The sequence below is a fragment of the Struthio camelus genome, chromosome 19 (genome assembly GCF_040807025.1).
Source record: "Struthio camelus isolate bStrCam1 chromosome 19, bStrCam1.hap1, whole genome shotgun sequence".
NCBI classification, from domain to species: Eukaryota; Metazoa; Chordata; class Aves; order Struthioniformes; family Struthionidae; genus Struthio; species Struthio camelus.
This window is the reverse complement of record NC_090960.1, coordinates 4,605,953-4,619,617: the sequence shown is the minus strand read 5'-3', so window position 1 is coordinate 4,619,617 and position 13,665 is coordinate 4,605,953. Positions and strand designations below refer to the sequence as shown.

General features: G+C 39.7%; 1 protein-coding gene across 1 annotated transcript in view; it reads right to left on the bottom strand.

The window, feature by feature from the left end:
• SMURF2 (SMAD specific E3 ubiquitin protein ligase 2) overlaps window positions 1-13,665 on the bottom strand; it is a 69,197-nt gene that overhangs the window by 31,574 nt on the left and 23,958 nt on the right. Inside the window, exons 2-3 of the mRNA XM_068913759.1 lie at window positions 8,187-8,225; window positions 6,128-6,236 (exon numbers count right to left, since the gene is read on the bottom strand). Of these exons, the coding sequence (XP_068769860.1) occupies window positions 6,128-6,236; window positions 8,187-8,225 (148 nt within the window). The remainder of the gene's footprint in view (window positions 1-6,127; window positions 6,237-8,186; window positions 8,226-13,665) is intronic.

Here is a 13,665-nt window from a genome sequence, read left to right as displayed (position 1 = left end):
CAATTTCCATATATATTTTGTTAACAGCAGGGCACCTAGTCAATTTTCCTGTATTTCCTGAATCTGTAAAATTAGGGTTTTGTGCAAGAATTGGCTGTTCAGAAGTTTCCTGAAAACTGCTTATTCTCAGCACTTCCGCTTCTAAAGCGAATAAAGTAAAATTCATACTGAAAAAACTGAAAAAAGACTTTAATCAAGTTTTAAACATGAGGAAAATCGTTATTTTATCTAAATAAATTTATCCTTGTCAAAGTAGCATTTCCTTGTGAGCCAATATTACCACACTCGGGAAGGTTTGACAGCAAGCGACTTTTCATCCCCATGCCATTATACACACTTTCCCCGAAGCGTTCAGCTTGGTAGAGAAAAGCAGAATGAAGAAAGTGGAAAAAATATATATATTCCTGAAAAAACACATCCCTTCCTGATCACAAGCCAGACGCGCTCCCTCCAGAAAGAGAGGAAAACGCAGCATCGAGAGGTATGAGCTCAGGCCGGGAAGCCAGGAATCCCCAGTTACTAATCTGCGCTGTCACACAGAGTCTTTTTATGACTGGGACAAATTATTTAGTTTGTTCCTCCATTTTCCCATTTCTGAAGTTTTGCTAATATAATGGCAACGTTACACTTTGACATTTCAAAGCAGTTTTCTGAGCAGTTTTCAGACTGCTGGAGAGGAGGAGGAGTAGAGAGACATAATGAAAAATATCTTCCCAGTTTTTTCTCCCCCCTCTTCCTTCACCCTGATGTTCCTGTCACGTCCGGCAGTACCTGAAGGCTATTTGGAGCCTATAGGAGGGTGAGAAGAGAAACGAGGCCAGATGCTGTGGCCTGCACACGCATACAGCGTAGGGATGCGGCCCTGGCCGGCGGCGGCACCACCACCCTCATCCCCGCGCAGAACCGAGCCTCAAAGACGCTGTAAAAGGAGCCGAACCAGGCGACGTGGGCTTCTGCTCCAGAGCTGCCTAACAGGGACACTGGGGCCTAACGTGACCCAGAAATGCTTTCTCCTGAACGCGAAGGACATCAGCTTCATCAAACGGGCCTAAACGCCTGCATCACAGAGATGAAGCTGTTGCAAGGAGCCGTCCACTGGCTCCTTAGCGGTGTAAGCTGGGACGGGATACGTCTGAACGAGCAGTAAGCAGAGCTGTGCTTTCCCTTCCTGAGGAAACCAAGGATCACCAGCCACGACAAGAAGCAGAGTTAGACACTGGGGAGAAAGGTGACTCACGGGGCAGTCAGGGGCTTGAGAAAGCGAAGGCAGCAAACAGCAGTACAGCCTGCAGGGCAGAGCTCTTGGGAAGAGAAGTTGCAGATTTGGGTGAAGCTGCAGTAAACCTGCTACATTTGAGAGGTGCAACCAAAGGGGAAAGCAGCGAGTCCTTGCTTGAACCTGAGGTGCCGATTTGAAGGCCACAGAGTCAAGATGGAACCAGGACTAGGTTTTGGGGGAGATTATGGTACAAATATATTTTAGAGATAAGCAGAGCATATGACTTGCTATACGTTAAGGGCCAGAGGCTGATGGAGACGGATGGAGAAATAGGCTAGAGAGCACAGAGGAGTGTGGCAAGGCTCTAAGACAGAGCCAAACTACCACAGAAAAGCAGGAAAATGAAGGGAGAGAAAGAGGCAATTTTTTTTAAGTTGGAGAACTGATGGTTTCAGCTAGCGTTCAAATGCTTTGAATGCAAGAAGTTCTGTAAATGTGCTGAAGTCTGGTTATTCAAAGCTTCGGGGAAAGGCATGAACAATAGGGAGAACACAAACAAGACTGAAAATAGGGAAGGGGAATACACTCAGGAGAAGCATGATATTTTATTGACATTAAACTGCATCCAGACAGCAACTATTTGGCAATTTTTTTCTGGAAAGTCTCCCAGTTTCCCCCCCCCACGCACACACCCATCTAGACTGAAGAATCTAAGCAACTAACAAATCCAGCTGCTGCCTTTCACACCAATTCTGAATTAAAGACCACTTTAAGGCAAAAACAAAACCTTTTTTGTTCTTATTAATACCACAGAAATCTTTAAAAAAACAACAACAACAAGCACACAACAGAATATCTATTACGCTGAATCAGGTTAACAAAACACAAATTCCCTTAGAACTGGCAACCTGATTCAGACATTATTCCACAAACATATCGTAACAGATCCATCTTACTGCACCACTTGTATATAACATCACGCTGGCATCCCAGATTGTTAATTAGCAACAATATTAACCTGTTATATAAATTCTAAATTGGGGACACTTCAACACAACATACCATAGAGACAGCTGCACCGCCCATAAGCCTATTCCAGCTATTAAAAACAAAATTCTTTATGATAGAAAACAGCTTTTTCTTTTGTTTTGTTTTTTTCCCCCTATAGAACCGTACCTTCCCCTGGCTGATTTCCTACACTATGTGGTGACAGCGGAGCGTCCTGCCCCCGAGACGCCACCTGTAACGCTTGGTGTGCAAAGCGCTTCCTGTGACAGCACAAGTGTCGCAAGTCAGACACCAGCGTTCCCATGCTATGGTGTGTTGTTAGGGTAAACATTAGTAAGTTTTTTAAAATCCATCATACAATTATTTTCAGAGAATAAGAAAAAAAAATTAAGTCTGACAATCTGCGAGGTTTGCCATCAGGTGCTTAGCAGTAGGGCTGCTTGCTGCTCTTATTATTTTTCTATTTTTTCCAACTCAGTTAAGAGTTACTTAAGAGTTACTTAAGTTACTTAAGAGTAACTTAAGAGAACTCAGTTATCTTAATATCTGGTTAAGATGAAGAGCTGAGAACTGACACTACTGACATTAAAGTTATCTTAAGATAAAAGACAGCGAATTATTGTATCCAAGACATCTAATCTTTTACTGCTGTTTTAAATAGGAACTGAAAACTAGGTAATGAGTATTTATTTTCTTTTACAAATTTCCCTCTAATAGAGTTAAGGAAAGACAAATAAGACAATAAAATGGGTTAAATGATTATGAAGAAAATTTTGAGAGGGAGAGAATTATTTTCAAACTACAAGGCTTGACATCACATTTAATCTTAAGTAAAATTCAAAATACTGCATATACTTCTATGTCATTAGGGAACTCAACTGAAGGAATCAAGCCAAGTAGCTTTCCCTACAGGAAAATATCGAAAATAATAACATAACTAAATAGAACCTAGTTTGGTTAGGGTTCTTCTTCCTTAAAAAGAAATAAGGGTTTCTCACATAGGTGTAAACTCATTAGGACAATCCAGAGAGAGAACTCTCAAAAACCTCGTACACATATAAACTAAGCGTGGAAAATACATGCATCTGCTTAAGAGTAATTTATTACCAGTCTAACGAACAAAAATTAGAGAGGAGTCCAAAGTCAGAACGCTCAGGATGAATGAAAGGAATGATCAAGAACCTTTATGGAAAACTGAGTATTTTAATTAACAAGCAATTAATTTTAAATGATGAGACAAGGAGATATCTCAAATCTGCCTGAGCAAAATATTCAGCCAGAAACGCCACGTCTGTATCTGCTTCGTGTAAGAAGATGCAGTCAGCAATCACTCTTACTTCAAAGCTAGGGTATCCAGACACAAGTGTGACTTGCTCTATGCAACAACGTAAAAAATACCTTCTCTTCACCCTTCCTTGAAAATTATAATCAGATAGGATTTGTTTTTCCTAACGATTTTACTATTTTTTCCATTACTTGCATTACATAATAGCATCCTCCCTACTTTCCCATGTCTTCTCCTTCCTCTCTCCAAATGGGAGCTGTCTCCTAATCAGCAGAACACGGGTCGCTTACAATCCCTCATAATCCATTCTTGTCAACTGTTTACTCACATTGTCACCCCAGTGCTTCAAACATTACGCAAAGTTTGGCAGATAACGGGGAAGAAGCAGGGAGCTACAGACACTTTTAACAGAATTTAGCAGCAGATACAACTGTTAAGTTATAGCCCACTATTCCCTCCTGGAAAAGCTCTTACCTAGCTGCACAGAGGTTACAAGAAGGCCTTACAAGAATATACTAGAGCATGTCGGCAGCACCTTTCCTTTCCACCTTACTCTCGTTTCATTGCTATAAAACTATGTATTAATGCCTATCAATGGGCACACCTAAAGGAGAATAAAAACTGGGGCTCACACTTCAGAGATTTTTCCGGCGCTAGCTCTAGTCCGATCTGTCAGCTTGCACTGTCCTTAGGAGTTGGAGAGCGTTAGGAGTACTCAAAGTTTGCCTCTTGTGGTTCGGTTTCATCCAGAGGAATCCAGTTCATGCACTCTAAGACTGTTTCATGGTGCGAGCCAAAAAAACAGCAAGTGGGGATGACGGAGAGACTCACGTCAAAAGCGCGCTCTTGATGCGAGCTAACATACTAATGTAGACAGACTGGTACTGAATCAAAGCAACTCATTAAGTCAGCAGTCAGTTAGCTGACTTTTGGTAGGTTAAGTGACTTTGGAATCATTTACCCAAAGTCAGAGGGAGCCAGTGCAAGGGCTGCAGCATGAGGTAAATTGGGGAGGAGGAAAGAGGTCAAAGCAGGTGAGAAAAGCAGCCTTCCATTTTTGGCGGCAGCAAGCGGTAAGATCAGCTCAATCTGTTCTGTGAAATTTCACCATAAGGAAACTGCAAGAAGCGTCCATTACTATTGAAAGAAACGCACAAGCTCTGTCTTCACAAATGGGTGGGCAATCTTGGAGAAGGGATGGGGAGACAGAAATATGCGTATATACAAGTCATTAATTATATAGGAACCTATATTTGATTGGTTTAATAACACAGTAAGATCAAATTAATTTAAAAGTCTTTTAAAGAGTGAAACATTCCATCTGAATTTAAATTGCTTTTTATTCATACTCATTTAGAAAATGGATATAAGATCTCACATGCAGAATCTAAGCTTGGATTGAGTTGTATAATAAAGTTAGAATACCATAGCTTTCCTCAGTAAAAATGCTGTATTTCACTCAACTGCCAACGATGTTTTGTTAAGCAACAATAAAAATGTTTTGTATACTGCACTAAAAAATTATGAACAACAACTGCACATATTTAGTCTTGGATATTCAAATAAAAAGCCGGTCAAGATGTTACTTCAAACCAGGCCTTCCATACAGAAGTGTTTCACCGAAAGACCTATTAAGGTGCTTTTCTTCACCGGCAAAAAGGTGGAGATGCCAGAGACGGGCACTTATCTGTATACAAGTACTTGATTTGCTCTAGGTCTGGTGATGTCCCGAGCTAACTCTCAACACGGATGTGTTTATACTATAAAACTGAAGAAAGTCTTATACCAGTATAGAAGTCCTCCATGTAAATATGCTCAAACAATTTCTAATTTTATAGATACAGAATGGAGCCATGGGAAAAAAGTCAACAATTGAAACAAATCCTTAAAAAGAAAGGATGACAGAATGAGGCAAAACTGTTCACTCACTTTGCTTCTTTTTTTCTACCTTTCTTCTCAAGGAAAAAGAGAAGGAATAAAAGGAGGAAAATAAAAGGAAAATAAAGCACGCATGAGCACAAAGAAACCTATAAAAATATAAAAGCTTTAACAAATCATGATAAACAGAATATCGTTAACACTTCAGAGTGACAGAGGAAAAACATGACACGTACACATCATACTAAATATATTGCTCAACAGCACTGCAAGATGCTAAAGTGACGATAACAATATAAGAATTTATACTGAAAGGAACACTCGGGAGGGAAAGAATGACATAAAGGCGGGAAAACTGAATGAGAGGTATATAAAAGGAAAGACTTATACTGCAGACAGACAAAAACAGAATGAAGAGAAAAGAAGTGCCACAGAAATATTGTGAATTGTTCACTTCATTTAAAAGAGCTGGCAATATGAAAATATTGCAATAAAATAATGCTATAGTACATGCAAGTCATGCTGCAGACATCATCACTAGAAAAATCAAGTACACCATTTAGATTCCGAGGGAAATGAGAACGTGGTATTCTGACACATGTATTTTTCACTCAAACTAAAAAAACCCTAGGATATTTTCCAAGCTGTGAACACGACAGTATTATGAACATCTGACAATTTCTGAGTACTTTAGAGGATTTCACTTCAAACCTTTGGTTATCACTGTTACCACCTACAGGTCATAATGCTGATTCCATTTTGGATCAAGTGTATTCTTCACAGTATCTGTAGAATGGCATTGGCCAGATCCGTCCACCACAACCTTAGCAAATGGATCAGGAAGTCCTAAGACGAGGGAGAGAAAAAAAAAAATTAGGTTACAGATGAGGAAGCCTTAGAGTATGATATATTAAATTTTATTTGAAGTTGGTTTTTAATCAATAAATCACAGTCATACTCAACTAATGGGATAACAGAATAACAAGACATTTCTCAAACACAGGAAACTTGGCTAAATCAGCACATTTTTTCATCTGAACTTTTAAGAATTTTTCTTGTTCTATATCAGCAAGTCCAACACTTGGGAAAAGAACTCTTGCCGAAAAGCCTCTAAACACCTTATTCAACCCTGAATTAGGAAGATTAAGTTCTCAAGGTACAATGAATGAAACAGAAGGCAGAAAAACCAGAATTACATTCCTGCTACTTTTAAGGTCAATTATAATCAGGATTTCAGTTATTTGTATTACAGGAAACTACCTATAGTAGATCACTCATTTTTTTGAGGTCTGATTAGTTTTGTGCTTAACACCTTGAAAAGACTCAGAAAAATACCCCAAAAACAAAAAACAAACCACCAGTGCAAAGATGGTGCCGTACTACACAGCTGAGGATGGAAAAGAAGCAGGACCACCGCAGCTTACAATTAGGTACACTGAAACTGCTGTTCTAACCGAGCTAATTCACTGACACTGAGAGGGACGGCGCTGCCACTAATGTCCCAAGCCACGCAGTCCTACCCTCTTTTCCCTCATACTAATTTTTCCGCTCATCTGAACGCACGCTGAGAGCGCTGAGGGAGCTGGCCTGGTGAAATATTATTCGCTTTTTCTGTAGCGTGAGTTTGGTACTGGTTCAGCTTCCTCAGGTGGCTCATTATCGAGCCAGTCAAGCCCAGAGAGGCACAAGAGAAGCATCAAAGCACACGGGCTCAAGGACAAAGCACAGGGGAAAGGGAGGAACGGGACCTTGTGGAAGCTGTTATGCTTCAGACAGGCTTAGCTGTAATGTGGAATCGCATCACAGTTCAAATGTTTGTGGAGGTTTTTTGGTTTTTGTCTGTTTGTTTTTAGGCATTATTAGACTCTTGGGCACCTAAAATAGCTTATAATCAAAACAAAAATTCAGATGTAGAGCAAGTTTTAGAAATATCACAAATTACAACATAAATCTATATGACTTCTTCTGCAAGCCCTTTTCAAAGTTTAGCTCTGATCTTTTACATTCTTTCCATTCCCAGCTGGAAGGCAGAAAGGTGATCCGCGCGTGCAGTCCTACGCAGTCAGTAACGTTCCTTCCTCCCTCCTTCATCCCCCTCTTACTACTTCTTTCAAAACATCATTAAAATTAATGAAAACATGTAATTTCAGAGCAGATAAGTATTATGACCTGATTATTAAGATGTATACCTTTGCCAGGAAAGAAAAAATTCTTATATGTGAAACATCTTAACAAATATGTGGCACTAACATTGAAAAACACGTCATTTGCCCATAAGAGTAAATCTGTTTCCCACCTCCAACAGAAACACCACTGAAGTAGGGTAACGTGACATTTTTGAGTCAACCTGTAATTTGCATGAACATATTGTCCATAAACACCTACTATACTATTTTCACACACAGTGTTCAGACCACATTAACAACCACTATGGATTGACCTTTTTAGCTGTAAATTCCTGGATCGACCGTCCTGTCAGAAAAGAAGTTACACCCTTACATTTCCATATCTTCCTCCACATCAAAATATCCAGGTTTTAGAGAAAGGAGGATGCAGGGGACAGTACATGCATGCATGCCAATTACTTCATTTTTAATTGTTATTAAAAATCACTCTGGAATGCGCGTCATCTAAGAAAACATTAAAACCCTGAAACAAAACGGTGCAAAAACACCAAGATCTCCAGCCCCCTTAAGGCAAGTACTCTAACACATTGACTCTACGTAAACAGTGATGTACAGAACTTGCGTAACATGTATCCTATCTATAAGCATATAAAGTTTAACAGCTACTTACGGAAAAAATCCTTTTTCACCAAGTTTTTTGCACACAGTACTGTAAAAAAAAAAAAAAAAAAAGTTAGAGTCTTCATTAAAAAAAAAGAAAAGTTACTTTACCTGTCCAGCATTCCAGAAAGTCCTGTTCGAAAATAAAATGAATGGGCATAAAAGATCTGTTCTCCCTTATCATTTATATTGTCATGTAAAATAATTCCTAAAAGCTGAGCCAGAAGTATCATCTTCTGGCAAGTACTCTAGGAAGGTTACAGCGGCGCTGACATGGTAGTGGTTTCCTCAGGCAGTCGTTCCACATGCGGTTTTTCACCGGTTGTGCCAACTTCGGCTCCTGAGCGCACCGGACCATTTCTGCTAGGCAGCTCACCGCAGGACGGCACGAACAACTCTGCCAACACAGCTACTGGGGTTTCAGAAGCAGGGACTTATTGTCAGTTCTGCAGAACAGGAAAAGCTTCCTGACTGTAAAGTTAGTGCATGAGGCAGTCTAACCTTTTTTTTTTTTTTTTTTTAAATTATCCTATGTGAAAATCAGAGACAAGCTTTTCTTGAAAAACATTTGGGGGGACAGGGGGGGACACACGACTAATTTTTAACAGCAACGTTTTGATGGCTCCAAAGATGTTTTATTTGGGGAAGCTGAAAATTGTTTCAGTTCTTTGTTTTAAATAAAGGCTAGGAGTATTTGCATTTGTCAATCAAAAATACAGGGGGAGAATGATCTCACATAAGAAAGGATTAGAGAAAAATTAAAAATCATCATAAAGAGGACATTTTCATATAAAGGTGCTGAGGCACACACAAACACACACAAGACTTCTGTTTTTCAATGACATGCGTTTATCCACGTTCATAGGCTTAGTAAACAGTAACTGCTGGTGCAAGACACTAAAATATTTACTGATAACACAACAGGATCCTCGGTACTGAGTGAAAGTATAAATTCCCACAGCTAGTATGAAAAAAACAAAGCAAATAAACAGAGGTATTTGGTTGGAAGCAATGCTGCAGAAGACTCCTCAGTATGAGGTTCCCACGGATATTTTTTCCTGCACGATTCCCAGTATTTATTACTACTAGTAAGTGCAAAGATGGAAGACTGCATTCAGGAAGTGCATCCCACCAACTGAGACCCACAGACACCAACTCAAAAAAAGGTGGACACGCTTTCCCCTGAAGAATACCTCGAACTGATGGGCAAGGCTACAAGATCCTGAAGATCAAATTTCTTCCGCGGTATCTACGCAAACAGGAGCGAGCGACGGCAGTCAATGAGCACTGCCACGGAGATTGCCATGGTCAAGGAAGAGGAGCACAACCCCGAACGGTTTTGCTCGCTAGTGCAGCAAAAGCTACGAGCCATTCTAAATCAGTGGAACGAATGCCGATTTTTACGTGGCCACGTTCATAAAAGCGTTGATTTTCGTGAAGCCGCCTTCCACGTGAATTTGACACTTGTAAAACTCTAGCTAATACTCTGCTCAGGTCTGAAGAAAACAGACAGGGACACCACCTATCGACTACAGGTGGCCATCAAACAACACCCTGCACGCTGACGTACCTCACAAGCGGTGCACGCGCAACCTCTCACCAACGTTTCAGCAACTCAGTTCGACGCAAGGGGTGCTAATAACAGCACCGTTAACCTCAAAACAAGTGCCTGATTCTAGGCACCTTTGTAAGAGAAGAAAAAGGTCTAGAAACGCCGTCTCTCAGCCCAAAGACACAATGGGAATCCTGAAGCACAGCTGTATTTAAGGGAATTTCACCCGGTTATTCCACTACAGACAGCCAACAGTGGTAAAATATTAGTAGAGAGCCAAGCACTTTAGGTATTGCTGATACCTGTAATTCAAGCACGTACAGCGAGTAGACTGTCACATCACAACCAGCTTCACAAAACATTCAAATAAAATCCTTGGGGTGACGTAATAAAAACGGTTACTAAAGATCCCCAAGTGCCCAGCAATTTAAAATCTATTCAATGTACACAACTGATAAAAACTTGAAGAAACAAACAACAGAACCTTTTAAAAAAAATGCTTCTGCAAGATTAAGATTTCATTAAATTAGGAATACTGTCAGCGTGACAGTTGTCAGCAGGCACCACTCACCTAAGAGCTGAAAGAGGTCACAGCTCCCTGGTCACCTTTCATAAAGCAGAGAAAAACTTCAAATAGAACAGATGCTTACGGAGAAGGCCACTTTTTAAATATTTAAAAAAAACAATCATCTGCACAATTTCATCCTTTACAAAAAACATGAGCTCTGAAGTGAAGTTGAAGATTTTGAATTCCACATTTTAATCAAAATTCATCTAGTGCACAGCAAGCCAGACGGTATGTCCCTAAGATTGTGAAGTGTCTAAATTAAAAAAAGGTTTGAATAGTCTTTTGGAAGAGAAATTGCAAGGTCAACTCATTACAAAACGTTCCTTTCAAAACACCAATCAAATCTGTCACTGCAATTTAACCAGAGTCTCACGTTTATCAAACTGGGACGTACAACATACAGAGTAATGAGAGCTTCCCCAACAGTTAGCCTTTAGCGAACAAGCTAATATTGTTGGCTCAAGATCTCTCCTTCTAGTAACCCTGTTTAAGGAAAATCAGATGTCAACAAATTCTGGCTCTGTCAGATTAACAAAACAGGAGAGACACTGAGACTCTCCGATTAAAACCACCCTCTCCAGCAGGTATTTCTAGGTGAACAAGCCTAGACACCACAGGCATCAGCTCGACTCTAAATGCAACAACCTTTTGCCACATACAAAGCTCTAATCTAACTCAGGATTTTATTTTTTGGACAAAAGGTTTCCCACGGATGGGAAAAATACTAGAGCTTGCGTTTCACTTTTCTAACGGTTTCAACACTGCTAGGCCTACTCTGAATATTCTGATAACCAGCTGATTAATAGTTCCCTGAGAATAAAAGCCGAGGAAGTCTGGTTTCCTATGGATTTATGTTTTATGGTTGACTGAAAGCTACAACTGAAGCTTTTCCCACTGCTAGAGCATTCACACAGACACTCTCCCACGCAGACTCTCTAGTGGTCTAGCAACGCAGGACCTTTCACTGCAGTGTTTTCCTCTCATTTCAGGTCACTCCTGGGGTCTCCTCTTTATCCAAGCGACTATTTTCATAAGACTTGTGGGACTTAATTATCTTCGAGACCTCTATCCTTTGTCAGATTTGAACCAAAGATTCAAAAATCGGAAAGAACCAAAGCAGGTTCTTTGTTTTCTTACAAAGCCAAGGTAAAACGCTGATGATTCTGGAACCAAACTCACTGTTGTTATCAGATTGATGTAGTTGCACCAGTTGCAACATTAATAAAATTTTTAAGGGCACACAAGGCCCCTGCAGGGGATTATTTCTTTCTTATTTGCAAACGTTATGTTTTAAAATGTTTTTGATCAAAACTATTTTTAAACTAAAAATGTCAGTTAAGCCATTTAAACTCGCACGGAAGGTTTCCGATAACTGGAACGCCAACCACTGGCGTGGGTGGGGGAGCACTGTACCAGAAGTGCATTATCAAAATACATTAATGTCTTCTAGTATACATACATTGCTAGATGGTATTTATTACAAAATACCAATGAGTCAGTGGATATCTATGTTTTATACTTATTACAGACTTCCTGGGTAGTCTACAGAAACACAACATTAATGTTCCAATCCGAAGGAACAACATACACGTGCCAAGACAAACACAAACATCAATTTTACATACTATACGTCCACTAAATACCTTTTCATTGTTCCTTATAATCTCACTTTAACATACACTACTTAGGTCAGTTCACAGGAACACTGAAAGAGCAAAAGGATATTACCAACTACTTAATCTCTTCCTTGACAGTTTTGTTAAGTATAGCTCTTGCATACTCAAAAGTAGGAATTAAATCACATTTGCCAATTTTCTTCTGATTTACTTATAGCTACAGTGACTGCCAGTAAGAAAATATTTTTCAATAAACCATTAAATATTGCAACTATGTGCAAAATACATATTTAATGTCCCAAAACTCTTGTAATTTCCTTTACACGTTAGGCATTACAATTTGCATGCAACTATAAAGGGGCACAAAATAAGCAGCTCATCCCACAAAAAAAAAAGAAAGGAACTGTGACTACTGAAAACGTGAATTTTATAGAAAGATAAACATTCATCTCATTTTCTGAACTCTGCTTACTCTTTTGCTAGCTACAGAAGAACTCTTTCGTTACAATTACTTTTTATTTTGGAATAATTTTACAGAAAAATTTTAATACTGTTTTTATGACATCAAACTGTTGCTATGGAAGGTATCCACTGTTACACATTATTACAATCGTATTTAAATACTGAAACGTACGTTTATTTCAGAACAGTAAGTATATATAACACAAGGTCTCCATCCTTAAAAGGGAAGACGAAAACTGAAAATGAGAAGCGCCATAGAGAAAGCTAGCAAGCAAAACAAGTGAAAAACGATAGAGATCTACCGGATTTCACAGAATCATCACATCTTAGACGTGATCTACAGGAGGAGAAGGTAAGAGTCTGCAGCGAACCTGATCACCTTCAATGGTAAGGCCTAGATTGAGTCTTGAAGAAGACAACCTTAAGAAAAAAAGAAACGTGAATTTACTAGAGAACGGATGATGTTCTTCCGCTCCCTGGCCACCACTACAGTTAAGTGCATTTTTTTTCCATCACGGCTACTCTGATGCAATTGACTACGCTGGCTCCTTTTTAGCAAGTCCGTGACACCACAAGAGAATTAAACAGACTGAGCCAGCACATATATGTGATACTCTGTCCCTTAGGACAGAGTTTAAGCTAACCTATATCCAGGTCACCATAGTCTGAAGCTCCCTGCTGTCTCCACCCACCCGTTCCTGTCCCCTTGACCACACTGGCATTAGTATTCATTAGTCGGGTGGCCAATCCCTTGCAAATCCCATACAACAAAACACTCACCGCTGATTTTTGGGTGCCAGCTAAGGTTTTGGCTGACTCTGTTTTCTGAGCTGGCTTACTGCATGTTCCGGCAAGCAACAACATTAACTCAAAGCAAGACGACAGGAACAGGTGAAAACGTGCTCGGCCGCTGGAGCCTGGCTTACATCGGCTTAAGCAGCTGCGTTTGTCTGAAATTTGAAAGCTGATGGGCATTTAAAGCTAGTGACCTTGTATTCAATACCTGGAGGTATTTCCAACCTGTATCAAACTGTCTGATACCCAGTTTGCTCATCCAGTTCCTTCATACCTGCAAAACTGGAATGCTACTGCTATAACACTACAGCATACCTGTGAGGTATATATCTATATTACGTACTCTCTCATCCATCTGTTACTATGTCTCTTGATTTATGACAAAATTACAAGGTTTAAGTATGTGTTCCTACAATTGCTAAAAACGAAGTACTAATACCTACAGACTACAGCTCTATAACAGAAATGGTTTTCAAACTTTTGGATTAAAAAAATT